General features: G+C 36.5%; 1 protein-coding gene across 2 annotated transcripts; it reads left to right on the top strand.

The window, feature by feature from the left end:
* The first annotated feature begins 6,764 nt into the window (after positions 1–6,764).
* On the top strand, positions 6,765–20,384 carry LOC101905165 (killer cell lectin-like receptor 2). Of its 2 annotated transcripts, none has more exons than XM_059887066.1 (8): positions 6,765–8,883; positions 10,709–10,819; positions 11,383–11,481; positions 11,978–12,031; positions 13,727–13,831; positions 14,691–14,833; positions 17,610–17,719; positions 19,461–20,384. In XM_059887066.1, exons 2-8 carry the CDS (start codon positions 10,750–10,752, stop codon positions 19,471–19,473), a joined length of 594 nt encoding a protein of 197 aa, XP_059743049.1. In that variant the 5' UTR covers positions 6,765–8,883; positions 10,709–10,749; the 3' UTR covers positions 19,474–20,384. The 2 variants fall into 2 exon arrangements, with proteins under 2 accessions (XP_059743049.1, XP_024848402.1); XM_024992634.2 differs by having other exon boundaries at positions 6,775–8,883; positions 18,284–20,384.
* The last annotated feature ends 3,476 nt before the right edge of the window (positions 20,385–23,860 follow it).

The raw sequence follows: 23,860 nt of genomic DNA, 5'->3' as shown, positions 1-23,860 counted from the left end.
CAGTCCATGGGGTCGCTAAGAGTCAGACACGACTGAATGACTCCACTTCCACTTTCCACTTTCATGCATTGGAGGAGGAAATGGCAACGTACTCCAGTGTTCTTGCCTGGAGAATCCCAGGGACGGTGGAGCCTGATGGGCTGCCGTCTATGGGGTCCCACAGAGTCGGACACAACTGAAGCAACTTAGCAGCAGCTAAGTTTAACAGTGTTAAATGTAGATCTTTAATCCATTTTGAGTTTATTTTTGTTTATGGTGTTAGAAAGTGCTCTAGTTTCATTCTGTTGCATATGGTTGACTGGTTTTGCCAGCGTTTGAATCAGTTCTAATGAGGTGGATGAAACTGAAGCCTATTATACAGCGGGAACTAAATCAGAAAGAGAACCATCAATACACTATATTAATGCACATATATGGACTTTAGAAAGAAGGTAATAATGATCCTATATGCAAGGCAACAAAAGAGACACAGATGTAAAGAACAGACTTTTGGAGTATGTGGGAGAAGGCAAGGGTGGGATGATTTGAGAGAATAGCATTGAAACATGTATATTCCCATATATAAAAGAGATGACCAGTGCAAGTTGGATGCATGAAGCAGTATTCTCAGAGCTGGTGCCCTGGAACAACCCAAGGGATGGGGGAGGGAGGAAGGTGAGAGCGGGGTTCTGAATGGGGGAACACATGTGCACCTATGGCTGATTCATGTCCATGTATGAGAAATATGCCACAATATTTTAAAGTAATTATTCTCCAATTAAACTAAATTAATTAATTTAAAAAAAAAAGACTACTTGAGTGGGCTATCATTTCATATTCCCTGGAGGACCTTCCTGACCCAGGGATCAAATCCTCATCTCCTGCACTGGCAGGCAGTCGCTTTACCACTAGTGCCACCTGGAAAACCCCACTGAAATATCATATACACATCCAGAATATAGGTATCGTTACTTTTGTCTCACTTTTTTTGCTCAACAGTATGTTTATGGCATTCAAACTTCTAAAAGGTTGCATATTGTGTGAGCCCATTTCTATGTTATATCAAAAATAGGAGTAGAGAGACCAAAAGTAGATGAGTGATTACTAAGAGTTCTGAAGAGACAGAATAGGAAAAGACTGCGAATTGATTAGTGATGAATGCTCTCTAGAGTTTGATAGTAGTGACGGTCGTAAACTGTGAATAATTTTAAAATCATGGAGTTATATATTTTAAATGGATAAATTTTATGTTCTGTAAATTACACCTCAATAAACTTTTAAAAAAATAACTGCTTTGGGACTGCATTTAATCTTTAAAATAATTTCTGAAGATAATCGTCTTACAATATTGACTCTTCCAGTCAAATTTCATGCTTTATCCTTCCAATCAATTAGGTTTTCTTTAAATTCTCCCTATTTTATTGATCAATTTTTATTTATTATTTTTTTGTGTGACACTGGTCAGCATGTGGTATCTTGATTCAGTGACCAGGGATCAAACGCCAACTCCCTGCACGGGGAAGCAAGTAATCCGAAACACTGGACCACCAGCGAAATCCCCCTAGAATATCTTATAGTTTCCAACATTGAAATTTCACACAAATATGGACATTTTATAGCCATGCTTTTGCAAATAGCAATTTTGTTTTTAAATTTGTAGTAATTGTTGCTGCTACAAATAGAATTGTGCCCAATGACTTCTCTGATTGTACATATTAATTTTATTATTTCAAATATATATTCCTGTGGATTGTTTATGTAAATAGATATTGCATCTCTGAATAATCACGTTTTATTTCTTCCCTCCAGGTGCAATAACTTTATCTTATTTTTCTTTTCTTTTTTTTTTTTCTTCTTGTTTTTGACTTATTTTTACCCAATTGGCTTTTATTTCCAATGTTGAATAGATGATACAGTAAAGGTCTTATAAGTATCCTTCCTATACTGGGGGAAAATATTTCAATATTTCATTGCTCAAATATGAGGTCTTCTTAAAGTTTTTTTCATATACTTTTCTAACATAAAAGCAATTCCATAGTATTCAAAAAATTCTTATAGGTTTTGTATGCAATCACTCATGTTACCATTTTAATATTTTTCTTTCAATGAAATGAGAAACATTTTAATGTTTTTGAAATATCTCTTTCCTTCAAATGTTGACCTGTTATGCATTCTTGAAATAAAACCACAAAAATCATTCTGTATTTTCTTCCTTTGAAAAATCACTGCATATATCATATTTAGATTAAGATGAATTTCTTCATCCATTTATCACAAAGAGTTTGGAGTGAGTCCATTGATATTATGTAACTTGACATGTTACAAGCCTTGTTATCAAGGCTCTTTGGAAGCCTCTGTTTTATGGTGAAAGACCTGGCATAGTTTTAAGTGTTATTATTCACTACTGTTACCATTAGAGCTCCTAGAATATTTTGTAGGAAGGTTTGTACAGTGAACCTAATATACTTAACACATGTTAAGCTTATACAGGTTTTGTTGTACTACATTTGTTAATTTGCATTTTCTAGACATTCTATTTCATATGGATTTTAAAAAGTTCTTATAATACAGCTTTATTGTCTGTTTAACATCCGTAATGTTAAATGTTAAATGTTAAAAACCATAATGGCTTTGTCAGGTTTCAGTTCAGTCACTCAGTCATGTCTGACTCTGCAACCCCATGGACTGCAGCACACCAGGCCTCCCTGTCCATCACCAAATCCCAGAGCTTGCTCAAACTCATGTCCATCGACTCAGTGACACCATCCAACCATCTCATCCTCTGTTGTGCCCTTCTCCTCCTGCCTTCAATCTTTCCCAGCATCAGGGTCTTTTCCAGTGAGTCAGTTCCTCCCATCAGGTGGCCAAAGTATTAGAGTTTCAGCTGCAGCATCAGTCCTTCCAATGAATATTCAGGACTGATTTTCCCCAGGATGGACAGGTTTGATCTCCTCCCAGCCCAAAGGACTCTCAAGAGTCTTCTCCATCACCACAGTTCAAAAGCATCAATTCTTCAGTGCTCAGCTTCTATATGGTCCAATTCTCACATCCATACATGACTACTGAAAAACCAAGCTTTGTGTAGACAGACCTTAAAGTAGTGTCTCTGATTTTAATATGCTGTCTAGTTTGGTCATAGCTTTCCTTCAAGGAACAAGCATCTTTCAACTTCATGGCTGCAGTCAAATCTGTAATTTGGAGTCCAAAAAAATAAAGTCTCTCACTGTTTCCATTGTTTCCCGATTTCTTTTTTTTTTTTTAATTTTATTTTATTTTTAAACTTTACATAATTGTATTAGTTTTGCCAAATATCAAAATGAATCCATCACAGGTATACATGTGCTCCCCATCCTGAACCCTCCTCCCTCCTCCCTCCCCATACCATCCCTCTGGGTCGTCCCAGTGCACTAGCCCCAAGCATCCAGTATCGTGCATTGAACCTGGACTGGCATCTCGTTTCATACATGATATTTTACATGTTTCAATGCCATTCTCCCAAATCTTCCCACCCTCTCCCTCTCCCACAGAGTCCATAAGACTGTTCCATACATCAGCGTCACTTTTGCTGTCTCGTACACAGGGTTATTGTTATCATCTTTCTAAATTCCATATATATGCATTAGCATACTGTATTGGTGTTTCCCGATTTCTTTGCCATAAACTGATGGGACTGGATACCATGATCTTCGCTTTCTGAATGTTAAGTTTTAAGCCAGGTTTTTTACTCTCCTATTTCATTTTCATCAAGAGGCTCTTTAGTTTTTCGCTTTCTGCCCTAAGGGTGGTGTCATCTGCATATCTGAGGTTATTGATATTTCTCCCAGCAATCTTGATTCCAGCTGTGCTTCATCCAGCCCGGCATTTCGCATGATGTGCTCTGCATGGAAGTTAAATAAACAGGGTGACAATATACAGCCTTGACATATTCCTTTCCCAATTTGGAACCAGTCCGCTCTTCCATGTCCGGTTCTAACTGTTGCTTCTTGACCTTCATACAGATTTCTCCAGAGGCAGGTCAGGCGGTCTGGTAATCCTATCTCTTGAATAATTTTCCACAGTTTGTTGTGATCTACACAGTCAAAGGCTTTGGCATAGTCAAAGCAGAAGGTGTTTTTCTGGAAGTCTCTTGCTTAGGCATATATAGCAAATTTGGGGGAAATGTTCATTTGAACTTAAAAAATAAGAATATTCTATGTTAGTGTATGTGTGCATGTTCATATACATACTGGTTACTTGTCTAGCTTAGATATTTCTATTGCCTACTGCTATATCTGCTTGCTTGATAAGTAGTAGAGATAAATTGTTTAAATTTCCATTTATGATTATTTATGCATGGTTTTCGAATCTGTGTTGACCTTGTGCTATTCAGTACATACATTTTTTAATTGCTAATAGCTTAGATACTCAATATATAATTGTTAAACAGGCTCCATCTTTTGCAACGTGGTTCTTGCTTTATACTGTGACAGTACATTAACTAAAGCAGTTTGTGTTCTTTACTTTCCAGTTCATGGCTTTTGATAAAATAATATGGCTCATTAAGTTAGCAGTTATTAAAATAACTGTTTTACATACATAGCTGTATTAATCAAAATATTTTAAAATATAAGCATTCTTAAAATTTAAATGGAAAGCTATTCCATATATATTTAATATGAATTTAGGATTTATATGCTCTATTTACATATATTATTTATATGTAAGTACATATAGTTAATATTTAAGTATAATGTTACTTTGAATTCTACATTATGTTGTTTTCTTAGCTTTCACAATAAATATTTTTAACTTTCTTTTATAAGAATTTATCAATTTAATATGTCTTAGTTCTATAGGTGGAGAAGGCAATGGCGACCCACTCCAGTACTCTTGCCTGGAAAAATCCCATGGATGGAGGAGCCTGGTAGGCTGCAGTCCATGGGATCGCTGTCGGACATGATTGAGTGATTTCACTTTCACTTTTCACTTTCATGCACTGGAGAAGGAAATGGCAACCCACTCCAGTGTTCTTGCTTGGAGAATTTCAGGAACAGGGGAGCCTCGTGGAGTGCTGTCTATGGGGTCCTGCAGAGTCTGACACCCCTGAGGCAACTCAGCAGTAGTTCTATAAGTGCCCTACATTTTACAGCATGCATTCTTTACTCAATAGTCCAGTAAGTTCATATTTTTGTACTTTTCTGAAACAACGAAAAAACATAATTTCTCTCTACTATTTTCACTGCTCATGCCATTTTTGCTGCCTTGAATTCTAATACAAACATATATGCACAATTTGATACTTTATCATTACTATTTTACCTGTCAATATCTATTTGGATATATCCACAAAAGTTCTTTTCTTCAATTCTTCTTTCCTTTCTGCATTTCCAAATTTTCAACTACAATAAGAGTTTCTTCATTATAAGACCTTAAAATGTTTCCTTTACACAGAGTTATTTCGTAATTTTGGCAATTTCCCTCCATTTAAAAAACTTCCGAGAAATGAATCCATCTAGCATCTTGTTAGAAGGATAATATTGCACTTACTATGGATATGTAATTTATCTATATTTCTTAGGTCACTAGGTACTGCCATTTTAGATTTTAGTCACAAACACATTTTATATAATAAACAGTAAATTCAAAATACTCTTAGTATTTTGAGTATTTATCTTGGCTCTAGGTGGACTAACCATTCTGCTGCTACTGCTGCTAAGTCACTTCAGTCGTGTCCGAATCTGTGCCACCCCATAGACGGCAGCCCACCAGGCTCCCCTGTCCCTGGGATTCTCCAGGCAAGAACACTGGAGTGGGTTGCCATTTCTTCTCCAATGCATGAAATGAAAAGTAAAAGTGAAGTCGCTCAGTCAGGTCCACCTCTTAGCAACCCCATGGACTGCAGCCTACCAGGTGGCAAAAATACCCAGAATACCTATGACTACAGCCATGTAAAAGAGGCTTAATCCTTGGAAAGAAAGTTATGTCCAACCTACATAGCGTATTCAAAAGTAGGGACATTACTTTGCCAACAAAGGTCTGTTTAATTAAGGCTATGGTTTTTCCTGTGGTCATGTATGGATGTAAGAGTTGGACTGTGAAGAAGGCTGAGTGCCGAAGAATTGATGCTTTTGAACTGTGGTGTTGGAGAAGACTCTTGAGAGTCCCTTGGACTGCAAGGAGATCCAACCAGTCCATTCTGAAGGAGATCAGCCCTGGGATTTCTTTGGAAGGAATGATGCTAAAGCTGAAACTCCAGTACTTTGGCCACCTCATGCGAAGAGTTGACTCATTGGAAAAGACTCTGATGCTGGGAGGGATTGAGGGCAGGAGGAGAAGGGGATGACAGAAGATGAGATGGCTGGATGGCATCACTGACTCGATGGATTTGAGTCTCAGTGAACTCTGGGAGTTGGTGATGGACAGGGAGGCCTGGCGTGCTCCGATTCATGGGGTCACAAAGAGTCGGACACGACTGAGCGACTGAACTGAACTGAACTGACCTGTACAGAAAACTGACCTGTTAATGACCCAGATAACCACAGTGGTGTGGTCATTCACTTAGAGCCAGACATTCTGAAGTGTGTAGTCAACTGGTCCTTAGGAAGCCTTACTAAAAACAAGGTAGTGGATGTGGTGTAATGCCAGCTGAACTATTCCAAATCCTAAAGAATAATGCTGTTAAAGTGCTGCACTCAATATACCAGCAAACTGGAAAACTCAGCAGTGGCCACAGGACTGGAAAAGGGCAGTTTTCATTCCAATCCCAGAGAAAGGCAATGCCAAATAATGTTCAAATTATCCTACAATTGCACTCATTTCACATGCTATCAAGATTATGCTCAAAATTCTTGAAGCTAAGCTTCAGCAGTACATGAACAGAAAACTTCCAGATATTCAGGCTGGATTCAGAGAAGGCAGATGATCACATTGCCAATATCCATTGAATCATAGAGAAAGCCAGGGAACTCCAGAAAAAAATCTACTTTTGCCTCATCAACTCTGCTAAAGCCTTTGACTGTGTGGATCACAGCCACCTGTGGAATATTCTTAAAGAGATGGGAATACCAGACCAATTTAGCTGCCTCCTGAGAAATCTGCATGCAGGTCAAGAAGCAACAGTAGAACAGGACGTGGAACAACAGAATGGCAGGTTGGTTCAAACTTTGGAAAGGAATACTTCAAGGCTGGATATTGTTACCCTGCTTATTTAAATTATATGCAGAGTACATCATATGAAGTGCTGGCTGGATGACTCACAAGATGCAATTAAGATTGCAGCGAGAGATATCAACAACCTCAGATAGCAGATGATACCACTTAATGACAGAAAGTGAAGAGGAACTAAAGAGCCTCTTGATGCAGGTGAAACAGGAGAATGAAAAAGATGGCTTAAAGTTCAACAATCAAAAAACAGAGATCATGGCATCCAATCCCATCACTTCATAGCAAATAGACGGAGAAAAAGTGGAAACAGTGTCAAATTTCATTTTCTTGGGCTCCAAAATCACTGTCTACAATGACTGCAGCCATGAAATTGAAAAGCGCTTGCTCCTTGGAAGTAAAGCTATGACAAAATTAGATAGCATATTAAAAAGCAGATATATCATTTTGCTGACAAACATCCATATAATCAAAGCTATGGTTTTCCAGTAGTCATGTATGGATTTGAGAGTTGAACCATAAAGGCTGAATGCCAAAGAATTGATGTTTTCCAGCTATGGTCCTGGAGAGAGTCCCTTGGACAGCAAGGAGATCAAGCCAGTCAACCCTAAAGGAAATAAACCCTGAGTATTCATGTGAAGGACTGATGCTGAAACCGAAGCTCCAATACTTTGGCCACCTGATGTAAAGAGCTGACTCATTGGAAAAGATCCTGATGCTGGAAAAGATTCAATGCAAGAGGAGAAGAGGGCCACAGAGGAATATGTGACTGGATGACCTCACTGACTCAATGGACATGTAGTCGTGGGTGTGCTCAGTATTTTCAGTCATGTCTGATTCCGTGACCCCATGGACAGTAGCCCCGCTAGGCTCCTCTCTCCATGGAATTTTCCAGGCAAGAATCCTGGAGCGGGTTGCCATTTCTTTTTCCAGGGGATCTTCCTCAGCCAGGGATTGAACCTAGGTCTGTTGCATCACAAGCAGATTCTTTACCATCTGAGCCACCAGGGAAGCCCGTCACTGGATGTGAATTAAACAAACTCAGGGAGATTGTAAAAGGGAAGCTTTGCCTGCTGAAGTCCACAGAGTCACAAAGAGTCAGACATGGCTTCACGACTGAACAACAACAATAAATTGGTATATAACTACAGATTTATATTCCATTTTTATAGATTTTAGAAAGCCAAAAATTAGATGGCAGTTAAAAAATTTTAAAATGTAGTAACTCTTCTGAATTAGGGACAAGTATCCTTAAATATGTACTGTTAAGGGAATTATGATTTCCTCCATTATAATAGAAATGACACAAGGAGATTATAAGTAAAAGAAATAAATAATGCCTAGATTTAGCAAACTTATCTAAAAGTAAAACTTAAACATTGAAGTACTCTTGACAAGGACTAGATGTTCAGCATTGAGGAATGAAGTGAAAGCAACTTAACAGCAGGGGGATCATGTCCTTTGTCCCCCTATATCTTTTAAAAAGTGAAATCAATTCTCAGAAGAACTCACCAAAGAACAAACTAACTGATACACTACATATCCAAAGTCTCCTATATTCTGGAGTTGTGAAGATAAACTATCTTCAAAATACCCAAGGGTAAGAATTTCCTGTTTCGGTGACACGGTGATAAGAATGTACTTTTTCCACTATTGTTTCACTCTGGGCCTTCACAGGGCAGTCTGTGAAGACCACAGACATTGTTTGATTTTCACAGTAACCTGGCCACTCACGAGAAGAGGCAGGACTCTGGCCTGTAGAAGGTATGTGTTTCCCTCTCCTTCCTAATACCTTATCTCATTTACCAGGAGATTACAAATGCCAATGTGGTTCAACTTAGGGACAATTGCTAAGCAAACAAACTAAAGAGATATTGGTATCTGTATTTGATATTTGGGTATTTTAATTTGGGGAGAAAATAAGAATAAAATATGAAGTATTGAGGAAGATTTCTTAAAATGTTCAAATTCTTGCCTGCAGACGTTTTCAAGGGAAAACTTTCATGTATAACTGAGTTTGTTAATCAATCCAATTTAAGATGAAGTATCAGAAGCATCAGGACAAGGGACAGTTAACATTGTATATTGTCATCAATAGACATATAATTAGATATAGTATTAAATATTTAACTCAGCCCTTAAAAATAGGTTCTTAAAATGGATTCATAGAATTGTGAATGGCCAATAAAATTCTTCACTGGTCTAATTAAAGTAAAAATCAGAATATGGTACCTCCAGTAAAATGCTGGATTACCTCAATTATATACTATCAAATGCTTTATAAAAACTTGGTCATAAATTTGAAAAAAGATAAAACACACTAACACAGAGATTTCTGTCTAATAAATTATATTGCCTAATATGAATAATACCATGGCAACTGTATTAAAATAAGAAATAAAATAAAAGTCAAATTTAATATTAGGTGTTTTACATGCTTTATATCATACATATTTTTATTCTCATTTTAGATTAGTAAATTCATTTGCTAAATACTAAATAATTTTTAAAGGTCATACATTGTAAATTTCAAAGCCAGAATTAATTGTAGATTGCACTGACTACAGAATCCATTGACTGAATTATTAAGGCACATTATTGACTTCTTATAATTGCTGATACAACTAAAGCTTCCCTCATTGACTTAACAGCCTCAGGATCTTCCTGGAAGTTTGTACCAACATTGTTCTTCCTTAAATGATGTACGCTTTTCCTTACCATTTTGTGATTTCCTATCTTAGCCATTGTCAATTGTCAATTACTCATGTAAAATAAGTATTTAATGTCATTTTAACATTGTTTTGTCTTTATATGATAAAAACTTTTGGAGAATTTAATATGTCATGTACCATTTTTAACATGTAAAATATTTCTTTAATTTTTTAATGATTTCTTTGAGCTCTACAATCACTCAAAATACAATTATTTGATGGCATCTCATTCCCTTTTCATTAATGAATGTCCCAATTAAAGTAGTTTAATGCAGAGTGTACCATATATGCCAATACTGTTATTCCCTCATCAGAGAAAGCTGTCTTTAACTTTTAATGGAGTTTAAACTTACCTATATAATTAGTGCATGTTTTTCCAATATGGACTTTAATTTGAACAAAGATATTATAACAATTTTCAAGTGTTTCTGTGAATTTTGACTTTCAATTCATCAGGATATTACTATTCATGAACATTTTCAGTAACCTGCTAATTTTCATTGTTCCAATAAACAAGTAACATTATGTCAGAGAATTATTTGTTTTTAACTGATTGATGACTGGTTTACAATATTGGTTTGATTTCTGTCATACATCAGCATAAATTAACCATAGGTGTACATATGTCCACTCCTTTGAGTTTCCCTCTCACCTCCCACCCATTCCCACCACTCTTGGTTATTAAACACCAAATAGTTTCTTTAAAACTACTTACTCTACCATGAAACAGTTGTCTAAAGGTCTACTAAAATGAGAACCAAACTTGGATTTGCTCAGCTGCTAAATGAGTGCTGTTAACTTATGTCACACATCACCCAGTTTAACCTTTTAAGGTTTCTTGTGATTTTATACACCATTTATTAACTACTTATGTGAAGTTTCCATAGAGCAACATCCTTGACATTAAACAGCCACAGAGATGAAGAACCGAAAGGAAAGCTACTCAGAACCGAGTCTGGTTAAGGACACCAAGAGACAGCAAATGAGAGGTAAGATCCTGAAAAGATCAATTTTAGCAGCTGAGCAGGAGAAAACCTACATGGGATTAAACTTTCAAATTGCCTTTCATTATGTCAATGGAATGACAGGAACTACCCCTGCAAGTGTAAAGCATTTACCCGCTTACATGTTTTTATTAATGAGACTTAGAGCTGGAGTTTGAAATACAATATTCTAATATGACATATGTGCTGTGCTGTGCTTAGTCGCTCAGTTGTGTCCAACTCTTTGCCACCCCATGGACTGTAGCCCACCAGGCTCCTCTGTCCATGGGGATTCTCCAGGCATGAATGCTGGAGAAGGTTGCCATGCCCTCCTCTAGGACTACCTACCCAGGCATCGCTATAATTTGTAGTCTTTGATCTACAACTTGTGAAGCCTTATATTCGCTGAAAAAGGAATGGTATATTCTGAGAGGAGGATTGCAATGGTAGATATTGTTTTGGGGTCCAAGTTGATGTCTTTGAATTCTCATGGATTTGGGATCTTTTGTTCTTCTAAAATAACTGTCTCCATCACTCCTTTCTCAGTGTTTCCTTTTCTCTCCCTGCAGATTCACCATCAGCTCGAGAGAAGCTCATTGTTGTGATCCTGGGAATCGTCTGTTTTGTCTTGATGTATACTATAGTGAGAGTGATAACTTCTATTCCACGTAAGTCAAGTTTTGAAAGATTATGATTGAACCTTTCATTTTAATGTTTTTCGGTGCCTCTAAAATGTCATATTATTATGGAATAGAACTCTTATTTTAATGTGTGCATTTAGCCTAAGTATTGAATGGTTATTGTGAGTTGAGCAAAATATAAATTACAGAATGATTGTAGGGAAAATTAAATATATACATAGATATTTTCTGATTTCATAACTCAAAGATATACTTTAACAAATTGAAACACCTTATTGAGAAAAACAAATTAATTCTTGAGATTTCTTGAACCAAGTATTGTAAGAGGTGGTGGAGTCTCTTCTCTAAGGTTTATTAAATATACACACCCCAGTCTTCATTACCTTATTAATTATTCTTAAAGCATTTTTTTCCAGATCATTCTAAATCCTAAAAACACCATGTTTAAACTAAAATCTAAAATTATTATGATTTATTTAAATCAATGTTAATATTTTAGAAGATTACTTCCATTTTTTTCTAGGTACCCAAATATCAGAACAGAATAAGTCCTCTCTGGTAACAAAGCTCCAGAAAGGTACATAATGATTTCCAACTTCTAATATAAATATAGTTTGTGTTTTGTCTCTCTCTTAGGCTAGTGAAGATAGAAACAGATTTTGGGGTAGAACATAAATTATAAAATCAGGCAACAAATATTCCTAAATAATCATTATAAGAGATGCTTTCTCCCTATGCAGCCATATGATCACCATATCCATTATAGGCAATTGACTCTAATTTTATCCTGCTATAAGATATAAAAAATATTGTTATTCGAAAACAGAGGTTTTTAGTATCATATCTAAGAAACCATTGCCTAATCTAGGATCACAACTTTCACCTATCCTATCTAAAGCATTTTTTTTTCTTCTTAATGTTTGTGCTTCATCCATTTTCAGTTAATTTTCACATGTGACATAAGGGAAATACGATATATCTTTCCATCCATTTATTTATCCTTTGATTTTTAACAATTTTGTTTTTAAAGTATATGTTTTGCACATATTAGTTAAATATATTTCTGGATATTAATTATTTTTGGTCTACTTTAAATGGAACATTTTTCTTGTTTTTATTTTTTCCAACTTTATTGAGCTATAATTGACATATAACACTGTGTATGTTGAAGGTATAAAATGCGTTCATTTTATACACATATATTGTAAAGTAATTACCACCAGCCACATAATTACCATTTCTTTCTTGTGGTGACAATATTTAAGATCTTCTCAGCAACATTCAAGTATTGAATACAATATTTTAAATTACAGTCACAATCCTGTATATTAGATACTCATCATGTATTTATTTTATAACTGAAATTATGTACCCTTTGAACATTTCTACTCCTTCTCTGCTCCCCAACACCTAGAACCTACTATTCTGCTCTCTGCTTCTATGAGTTCAGTTTTTTAGATTCCACAAATAAGTGACAGCATAAATACTTGTCTTTGTCTGACTTATTTCATTTAGTATAATGTCCTTAAAGTTCATCTATGTGGTTGCAAATGGCAGAATTTCCTTCTTTCTTGTGGCTGAGTATTGTATTGTATGTATGTGCATATATATGTGTGTGTGTGTACTGCACAACTTTTTTATCCATTCATCTGTCAGTGGACACCTAGGATGTTTCCATATCTTGGCTGTTGTGAATACTTCTGCAAAAATGCTATTTTCAGATTACTCATTGCTGGCATTGAGATCACAAGCTTTACCTTAAAAATCCAACTACCTTAGCATCCCTGAAGGCTTTTTCATGATGTAATTTGCGTCTTCCTTTATAGTCTTATCTCCCTAAAAAGCACAGGAATAAAACTCCTGAACATTAACTGACATCTTAAAATTTAATGTATGCCTTTTAGTCTGCCCCATGTTATGTTTTCCTAGAGCTAATGATGTACTGATATCCCTGAGAGCTCAGCTGGTAAAAAATCTGCCCATAATGCGGGAGACCCTGTTTTGATTCCTGGGTTGGGAAGGTCCCCTGGAGAAGGGATAGGCTACCCACTCCAGTATTATTGGGCTTCCCTTGTGGCTCAGCTGGTAAAGAATCCACCTGCAATTCAGGAGATCTGGGTTCAACCCCTGGGTTGGGAAGATCCCCTGGAGAAGGGAAAGGCTACCCACTCCAGAATTCTGGCCTGGAGAATTCCGTGGACTGTATAGGCCATGGGATCGCACATGGTCGGACACAACTGAGCTACTTTCACTTCACTTCAATAATGTACAGTAAAAGTTTTCCAGGGTGGATTACCAGAGCCTCCATTGGACAATGGAACGCAAGAAAATTCTGCATCTAAAATCATGACTTTCAAAAAGAAACCACTTAATAGAGGTATGTAGATAAAAGACTGAGACCAACAAGTATCTTCTCTGCTTCTCTCAGTCAATTGATAACCTGCTCAATTTGGACATTATTTTAGACTCAGCCAACTGTGAAGTCCAACTTTCATTTTATTTAATTTCAGAAAAAAATACTCATCTTTCCCAGTAGTTAGATTCTTCAGTATACATGATATATTCTTTTAAATCACCATTTCTCAAAATAATACTTTTTCTACCAAAAAATTCTACATCTCCTTTATCACATTCTCTAATCATTATTATATGCTCTCATATGGGTATGTAGATTAGGTGCTAGGTTAGTGTATCAATGCTAGGTTAAGATCAGCTCTGTACCTGTAGATTTGACTTAGTCTAGAGAATGCTTCCCTTGTGGCTCAGCTGGAAAAGAATCCACCTGCAATGCGGGAGACCTGGGTTTGATCCCTGGGTTGAGGAAATCCCCTGGAGAAGGGAAAGGCTACCCACTCCAGTATTCTGGCCTGGAGAATTCCATGTACTGTATAGCTCACAGGTCACAAAGAGTCAGACATGACTGAGTGACTTTCACTTTCTTTCTTTCAGAGAATACAAAGTTGTTTTCCCCTGTGAACTCCTACCTGTAGAGATTGTGAGAAAAAAACATCAATTTTCTAAGACATATTTCCTAGAGAATTTTAATAGTCTTATGCATAGATTTGGAGGGATGTAAGTCATCTCCCTAAGGCCAGGAACTTGGAAATGAAATCCAGCCATCTCACGAAATCAATGGTTTTACAAGGACTAGAAAGGATTCCTCAGTAGCTAAGTTCCAGAGCATTCCTTTCAAGATACACACTGAATGGTCTCCGGGGAATATCTTTGTTTTTAAGGAGAGAAATGTAAAAGTAAATGGTCGTGTTGTGGACAGAAATGTTACTATTTTTTGGATGAATTGAAGAACTTTGAAGAAAGTAAAAAAAGCTGCAAGGAAATGGACTCCACACTTCTTAAGATAGAAGATAAGGAAGAACTGGTGACGTATTTCTGTTTTCCATCTCACCCTGTGTTCATCTTATTCATCTGGCCATCTGGCCATTAGGTGTTGCCTAAATCATTTTTTTCTTTTTTAAGCTGTGCTGGGTCTTCCTCGCTACCCATGGGCTTTCTCTAACTGCGGTGACAGGGCTTCTTGTGGAGGTGACTTCCCTTGTTGTGGAGTATGGGCTCGAAAGCTCAGGCTCAGTAGTTGTAGTGCATAGGGTTAGCTGTCTGTTGCATGTGGAATCTTACTGGACTGGGGATCCAAGCTGTGTCCCCTGCTTTGGCAGACAGATTCTTAACAACTTGACCACTGGGGAAGTCCTGTTAGCTAAATCTGAATGCTTGATAATATTTGAGTGTCCATAGTTTACAGTTGTAAGTTGATTCAGATCTAGACAGTTCTCATCTTAAGGTCAGAAATACAAGTAGAAATGAAATTAGAATTTCATTTAATTCATCTAACTCATCCACAGTCAGAACTTTTCCAGTAGAGAAAATATAAAGGGAAACATGAAACAATTAGGAAAAAATTATGCTTAAAATATTTCATTTTATCAGAGATAATTATATTTTCATACTGATAATTTCATGGAAATGTAGCTTCCCTCTGGAAAAAAAAAAGTCATTTTACCTCCAACAAAATCAAGAAGTACAATACCACTGAGATTATGGTAAAAGGAAGACTTAGGATGAATTTAAAATAGAAGATCAATTAATTCAAACTCATATTAAATTTTAACTCATACTAACTTCCAAGAAAATTGAACTAAATATTTCATAATCCTTATCAATATCCTTGATTTGAATAGAGAAATAACTTACTATTATTCTTTCAAGAAATATGTTCTTACATTCCAAGTTAAGAAGAATCTTTTAATATTCTTTCACAGACACTAAGACTAACTCAATTATCTGTAATAGTACAATCACCCATATCTTTGGCTTTTAACAACTCATAAATAGTCATAAAAATATGAACTTGAAAACCATCAAGAAAACAGAGCAAATCTGAACCCGAAAAGAAGACCTTTGCAGATCTGAATTAACTTCCTTTTTATTCCAAGGGGCTTCCCTGGTGGCTCAGACAATAAAGAATCTGCCTGCAATGCAGAAGATCTGGGTTCGATCCCTCGGTCAGCAAGATCCCCTGGAGAAGGGAATGGCAACCCACTCCAGTATTCTTGCCTCGAGGATTCCATTCCAGTAGATTAAGGCTCAAATTCCATTCTAGTAGATTAAGGCTCAAATTCCAGTAGATTAAGGCTCAAAAATTAGCTTTAGAGTCTAGAAGCCCTAATCTTTTATGTAGGATATCTCCATCAAGAAATAAGACCATCTATGAAAACCATGAAATTGAATGTCAAATCTTATGAATAGATGGTATGTACATAATTTTTTTCTGGGTAGAGAGACTAAGTGTTTGCCATATTCTCTATGGTGAAAGAAATAAAGGAAAATAAAAACAAACTAAGGGTAAAAACTAATGCAGAATAGAGAAATACAGAATTTATAGTCAGAAACTCTCTCTTCAGTTCCCTTTTACACATTACTTTGCTTGTAATAAAATGTTATATTTTCTTTCCAACATATGTTAGGAAGATCACATGAGATAATATATGTACATTGCTGTTGTTTGTTGTTTAGTTGCTAAGTCATGTCGACTCTTCTGTGACCCCATGGACTGTAGCCTGCCAGTCTCCTCTGTCCATGGGATTTCTCAGGCAATAGTACTTGGGTGGGTGACCATTTCCTTTTCCAGGGAATCTTCCAGAACCAGAGATCAAACCCTCATCACCTTCATTAGCAGGCAGGTTCTTTACCACTAGCCATCAGGGAAATCCCAATATATGTGCATAAATGTGGTAAAAATTAAGTTACAAGATAAACATCAGTTACATTTGTACTTATCAAGTAATTTCCAGATACCTATGTAAACATCTCATCTGGTAGAATAAGGACCACTTCTTTAAGATGCTCACTTCACAAAAAATAAGTACAGTACTTTTGAAAAACAATTTAAATGACATTGGTAAAAACGTCACATCTCTCACACCTGGACCTCAGAATACCAACCAATTTTGCTCAGAATTTTTCCTTGAGCTACAAGTATCAGTTTTGAAAGTAAATTTAGATATTTTAGTCTGAAGATTAAATAAGATAGGTACAGACTTCCCTAGTGGTCCAATGGTTAAGACTTTACCTTTCAACACACAAGGTACAGATGTGATCCCTCGTCATGCAGCTAAGAGCCCACATACCTCTCGGCTAAAAATCCAAAGCATAAAACAGAAGCAATATTACAACACATTCAATAAAAGCTTTAACATCTTTGTGACCCCATGGACTGTAGCCTACCAGGCTCCTCTGTCAATGGGATTTTCCAGGCAATAGTACTGGAGTGGATTGCCATTTCCTTCTCCAGGGGATCTTCCTGACCCAGGGATCGAACCCGGGTCTCCTACATTGTAGACAGACGCTTAACCGTCTGAGCCACCAGGGAAGTCTCAAAACATGATCTACATCCAAAAAATCTTGAAAAAAAAAAGACAGGTCAGCTAAGACAGTGTTATTTTGTGTCTCATTTATGTTACTATATTTAATAAATATAACTAGGATTCTATTATTTTATCATTTGAACAGAATCAGGATGAAATTGATCATTATACTATTTGTTACTCAAAATAATAAAAATATTAAAAAGATTATTATTTCATTTCAGAATTATAAAAATACATTTTTCTCATAGAATATATCTCTTTTTGTTGCAGAACTTCATTCAAAGCAGACTATCATACTATTTCTATTGGATTGGATTATCTCGTAAAGGAACCAGAAATCAATGGACATGGGAAGATAAGTCAATGCCTTTTCTAAAATCGTAAGTCTCTAGAATAGATAGTAAATAATAAGTTCCATATTCTAGTTTACATTTTGAAAAGTATATAGGGAAATGCACACTTTCAATATATAGACAAATATGCATACATATGTAGGCATATACAGGTGGCTCAGTGGTAAAGAATCCACTGGTAATGCAGGAGACACAGGTTTGATCCCTGGATCAGGAAGATGCCCTGGAGAATGGCAATGCACTGCAATATTCTTGCCTGGGAAATCCCATGAACAGAGGAGGCTGGCAGGCTACTGTCCATGGGGTGGTAAAGAATAGGACATAACTTAGCGGCTGAGCACACACATGAGCATTGCATGTACATACAGACACACACATACAAAGAATTTAAGTTCAGAAAATGAGGATATATAGAGAGGGAGGCTTTGCAACTTGTTGCTATAATCCTTATAAAGTATGCATTACGAAAGGCTAGGCACCAAGGGATAGTTTCTTGTAAGGAAAGAAAAAATATATATATCTTAACTTTGAACCAATATTTCTTATGTTTGCATTCAGATACATTATTTATATGCTTTATTTTATTTTAAGTGATTGGACAGAGTCAAACGAAGGAAACTGTGCATATATTAAAGCAACAAAGATGTCTGCTTCTGACTGTTCCAGATTCAGGCGCTTCATTTGTGAGAAGTAGGTAGCTTGTCTTGCTACCTAATGAAACAACAACCAAAGACACATGCAACAACTTTTCCTTATAAAAACTCAGACCCTTGGAAGTCCAGTCTGTATACCTCTCATTTCAGAATGCTTTGTTATGGGCTGCACCTATATTTTAGGTTGATGGAGATACATTGTGGACCCTCCACTTCTGCCTCTTTCAAACATAAATCCCAGATCACACCAGTTATGAGCACAGGTTGGCAGAGTGAGAAAGTATCAGTGCTTCTCATGAAACTTAGGACTGTGTAGTCAATTTCTGCAACTCACACAGATTTAGTAAGTAATCTTTCAAACTGTTGTCACAGCCATGTACATTTTACCTGGGATTTAATGCCAAGAGTAAGTGAAGTCATTATTCTGTATCAATTGTATATGCATTTGTTTGATTTCTTACTTTTTATCAGAAAGACAGTATAGTAACAGAAAACAAATAGATCTGTGTTTGTGATCTTTACCACAACTAATAGCTTGAACGCTCTCTGGCAAGTCCAGACTTCTGGGTATGATTCCATATGGCAAAGTGGCTGTACCATTTTGCATTCTATTAGCAGTGTATGAGAATTCCATTTGCTAGTGTCCTACTAACTTTAATATTGAAAAAATTAAAAACTGATTTTAATAAAGGTGTAGTATAATAAAGGTATATTTGTATATCTCTAATGAATGTTGCCAGGAGAAATATCAATAACCTCAGATATGCAGCTACGATACCACCCTTATGGCAGAAAGTGAAGAGGAACTCAAAAGCCTCTTGATGAAAGTGAAAGAGGAGGTTGAAAAGTTGGCTTAAAGCTCAACATTCAGAATACTAAGATCATGGCATCTGGTCCCATCACTTCATGGGGAATAGATGGGGAAATAGTGGAAACAGTGTCAGACTTTATTTTTCTGGGCTCGAATACCACTGCAGATGGTGATTGCAGCCATGAAATTAAAAGACGCTTACTCCTTGGAAGGAAAGTTATGACCAACCTAGACAGCATATTCAAAAGCAGAGACCTTACTTTGCCAACCAAGGTCCGTCTAGTCAAGGCTATCGTTTTTCCAGTAGTCAGGTATGAATGTGAGAGTTGGACTGTGAAGAAAGCTGAGCGCCGAAGAATTGATGCTTTTGAACTGTGGTGTTGGAGAAGACTCTTGAGAGTCCCTTGGACTGCAAGGAGATCCAACCAGTCCATTCTGAAGGAGATCAGCCCTGGGATTTCTTTGGAAGGAATGATGGTAAAGCTGAAACTCCAGTACTCTGGCCATCTCATGCGAAGAGTTGATTCATTGGAAAAGACCCTGATGCTGGGAGGGATTGGGGGCAGGAGGAGAAGGGGACGACAGAGGATGAGATGGCTGGATGGCATCACCGACTTGATGGACATGAGTTTGAGTAAACTGCAGGAGGTGGTGATGGACAGGGAGGCCTGGCGTGCTTCAATTTATGGGGTTGCAAAGAGTTGGACACCACTGAATGACTGAACTGAACTGAACCAATAAATGATGTGCACCATCCTTTCATATGATCTCCTATGGTAAAGATTGATTAAATATCTTGCCTATTTTTATTGGGTTGTTCATTTTCTTATTATTGAGCTCTGAGAGTTCTCTCTTTATGTATTTTGCATGTTTACATTGATATCTATATTTCATTGCATTAATTTTGTATATAGAGCAAAGTATGGATTGAATTCTTTATAAAAATGTTTTGCAAAAAGATATCTAGTTATTTCAGCACCATTTTTTGAAAATTGTACTCTTCTGTTCAATTATCATGGCACTTTTGTGAAAAAATCTATTCACCACTTGTATCTATTTCTAAACTCTATCCTATTTCATTGATCTGAATATCTGCCTTCTTTCACCAATTACTTGATTATTATGAATTTATAGGAAGTTGTTAAGTGATGTGAGTTCTCCTGTATTGTCTTTTTCAAAATCGTTTTAACTTTTTTTTGCAAAGAATAAAAAACTTACTTAGCGGCCATTTTTTAATTATAATTCCATTACTAGTAAATAAAACCTTAGCTACTTGAAAAAAAACGGCTGATTCTAAAATAGGGGTAGGAAATACATAAGAAGAGCCTGGAGATTTTTGTAGTTCTAGAAAATGGAGAAGTGCTTAAAACTGTAGAGGTATGTCAGCTAGGTAAAGGAATTACCAATGGCCAAAGCTGGGACAATTTAAACAGCAAAAAGCACAGAAAATAAATAGTATTAATTATAACCCCAATATAAAATACCCATGAGTCCACAGTAGTATAAAATGATTGAATACTTTAGCAAATGAGGGAGATGAAACAATCTCCTGTGCAGAAAAACTCTAAATAAATAATGTAGATGCTCTTGCTTAAAGGGATGGGACTCCTTACTCCTTAAGTACTTACTGCACATAATGATTTCCTTCCAAAGAAATTATTACAGAGTCATATGGAAGAGGGAAAATAAGAGTAATCTTCGAGTGGAAAACCTGACAACCACCACCTCAGTGAGCAAAGGTCACATCAACAGTGAGGTCATGTTCACAGTTTGTTCCCTTGATATGATGTAATAAAATTTGCACTCTGTCATCCTCCCCTAATTTACAACTCCAATCTCCTCATGAGAAAAATGTCAGACATATCTCAATGAAGGATATTCTAAAATATACCTACGTAGCAGTTTTCAAAACTATCAAGATCATCAAAGACAAGGAAAGTCTGTAATAGCCAAGGGGAGCCTAAAGAGACATGATATCTAAATGTCATGTGGTAACCTGAAAGGGATTCTAGAATAGAAAAAGGACATAGGTAAAAGCAATTAAGAAGCATGAATAAACTATGGATTTTTGTTACTAAAAATACACTGATGTTGGTTTATTAATTACAACAAAAGTGCAATACAACTATATAATGAATTAAAGAGGAACTGATTTCAAAATATACGGAATTCTATATTATCTTCAAATTTTTCTCTAAATGTGCTAAAAAACAAAATTCATTTAAAAAAATTAAAATTAATATGCAACTTTCTACAAAATAAAAGCTTAATATGTTTCTTATTTTTTAACTTTTTTTTTAGTTGAAGGAAAATTGCTTTACAATGTTGTGCTGATCTCCTTTAGGATGGACTGGTTGGATGTGCTTGCAGTCCAAGGGACTCTCAAGAGTCTTCTCCAACACCACAGTTCAAAAGCATCATTTCTTCGGCAATCAGCCTTCTTCACAGTCCAACTCTCACATCCATACATGACCACAGGAAAAACCATAGCCTTGACTAGATGAACCTTTGTTGGCAAAGTAATGTCTCTGCTTTTGAATATGCTATCTAGGTTGGTCATAACTTTCCGTCCAAAGAGTAAGGGTCTTTTCATTTCATGGATGCAGTCACCATCTGCAGTGATTTTGGAGTCCAAAAAATAAAGTCTGACACTGTTTCCACGGTTTCCCTATCTATTTCCCATGAAATGATGGGACCGGATGCCATGATCTTCGTTTTCTGAATGTTGAGATTTAAGCCAACTTTTTCACTCTCCTCTTAAAGAAATGTAAAAAAGCAAAATGGCTATCTGAGGAGGCCTTACAAATAGCTGTAAAAGAAGAGAAGCAAAAAGCAAAGGAGAAAAGGAAAGATATAAGCATCTGAATAAAGAGTTCCAAAGAATAGCAAGAAGAGATAAGAAAGCCTTCCTCAGTGATCAATGCAAAGAAACAGAGGAAAACAACAGAATGGGAAAGACTAGAGATCTCGTCAAGAAAATTAGAGATACCAAGGGAACATTTCATGCAGAGATGGACTCGATAAAGGACAGAAATGGTATGGACCTAACAGAAGCAGAAGATATTAAGAAGAGATGGCAAGAATACACAGAAGAACAGTACAGAAAAGAACTTCACGACCAAGATAATCAGGATGGAGTGATCTCTCACCTAGAGCCAGACATCCTGGAATGTGAAGTCAAGTGGGCCTTAGAAAGCATCACTACAAACAAAGCTAGTGGAGGTGATGGATTTCCAGTTGAGCTATTCCAAATTCTGGAAGATGATGCTGTGAAAGTGCTGCACTCAATATGCCAGCAAACTTGGAAAACACAGCAGTGGCCACAGGACTGGAAAAGGTCAGTTTTCATTCCAATCCCAAAGAAAGGCAATGCCAAAGAATGCTCAAACTACCGCACAATTGCACTCATCTCACACGCTAGTAAAGTAATGCTCAAAATTCTCCAAGCCAGGCTTCAGCAGTACGTGAACCATGAACTTCTAGATGTTCAAGCTGGTTTTAGAAAAGGCAGAGGAACCGGAGATCAAATTGCCAGCATCCGATGGATCATCAAGAAAGCAAAAGAGTTCCAGAAAAACATCTATTTTTGTTTTATTAACTATGCCAAAGCCTTGACTATGTGGATCACAATAAACTGTGGAAAATTCTGAAAGAGATGGGAATACCACACCACCTCACCGGCCTCTTGAGAAACCTGTATGCAGGTCAAGAAGCAACATTTAGAACTGGACATGGAACAACAGACTGGTTCCAAATAGGAAAAGGAGTACGTCAGGCTGTATATTGTCACCCTGCTTATTTAACTTATATGCAGAGTACATCATGAGAAACGCTGAGCTGGAAGAAGTGCATGCTGGAATCAGGAGTGCCGAGACAAATATCAATAACCTCAGATATGCAGATGACACCACCCTTATGGCAGAAAGTGAATAGGTTAGGATTGATTTTGGGGTTTTTAAAATGACTTAATATTTCGCCATTTAGTTACTTTGTAATTTGAGAAATCTGGATTTGAACAATCATTAAATAATGATAAAATGGATAAATATACTACCATTTAATGTTCAACAAATATTCTCCCTCATACAATGCCAAATTATAGAGTAAATCTTATATAGCCAAACTATATTTCATTTGGCTTTATTCACCATCAAATACTTGTACTACATTCACTAAAAAGCAAATGTATAAATACAAAATGGATTTCTTTTGATAGAAAAATAATCATAGTGCCAAGCGATTTAAACTTTCAGATTGCATCGAATTTGAAGATGAGGGAATTTGAACATTGGAAAATTTATTGCTAATGAGGCAGGTAACACCAATAGCTGTGGAGAAAACCCCACAAAATTTAAAATCAAAAAAATGAATTAAATATTTCCCAAAACTGGAGACAAAAAGATTATGTTCTGCATAATAAATATTTTTGACCCACTTTCATTTTGATTCATTCTTCTCTTCACCTGTAGAATAACATGAACATTGCTACTGCTGCTGCTAAGTCGCTTCTGTCGTGTCCGACTCTGTGCGACCCCATAGATGGCAGCCCACCAGGCTTCCCCATCCCTGGGAGTCTGCATGCAAGAACACTGGAGTGGGTACTGTGAACATTAGATAGTACTTAACATGTACCCCAAGGTAAATTATTTCCTACAACAGTCAGAACCTCCCAAATTCTACATCGCTCATCCATAGCAAGTTCCC

The sequence above is a fragment of the Bos taurus genome, chromosome 5, assembly GCF_002263795.3.
Source record: "Bos taurus isolate L1 Dominette 01449 registration number 42190680 breed Hereford chromosome 5, ARS-UCD2.0, whole genome shotgun sequence".
In the NCBI taxonomy this organism is placed as follows: Eukaryota; Metazoa; Chordata; class Mammalia; order Artiodactyla; family Bovidae; genus Bos; species Bos taurus.
Note: the sequence above shows the minus strand (reverse complement) of the source record. Positions and strands in the feature narration are given on the sequence as shown.

What these genes read in the sequence shown, in the direction of transcription:
- LOC101905165 (XM_024992634.2), top strand. Translation starts at nt 10,750, where the DNA reads ATGAAGAACCGAAAGGAAAGCTACTCAGAACCGAGTCTGGTTAAGGAC. An exon ending in CAAGAGACAGCAAATGAGAG is followed by an intron (nt 10,820 to 11,382) that starts GTAAGATCCTGA and finishes CTCTCCCTGCAG; the next exon opens with ATTCACCATCAGCTCGAGAG. An exon ending in AGTGATAACTTCTATTCCAC is followed by an intron (nt 11,482 to 11,977) that starts GTAAGTCAAGTT and finishes ATTTTTTTCTAG; the next exon opens with GTACCCAAATATCAGAACAG.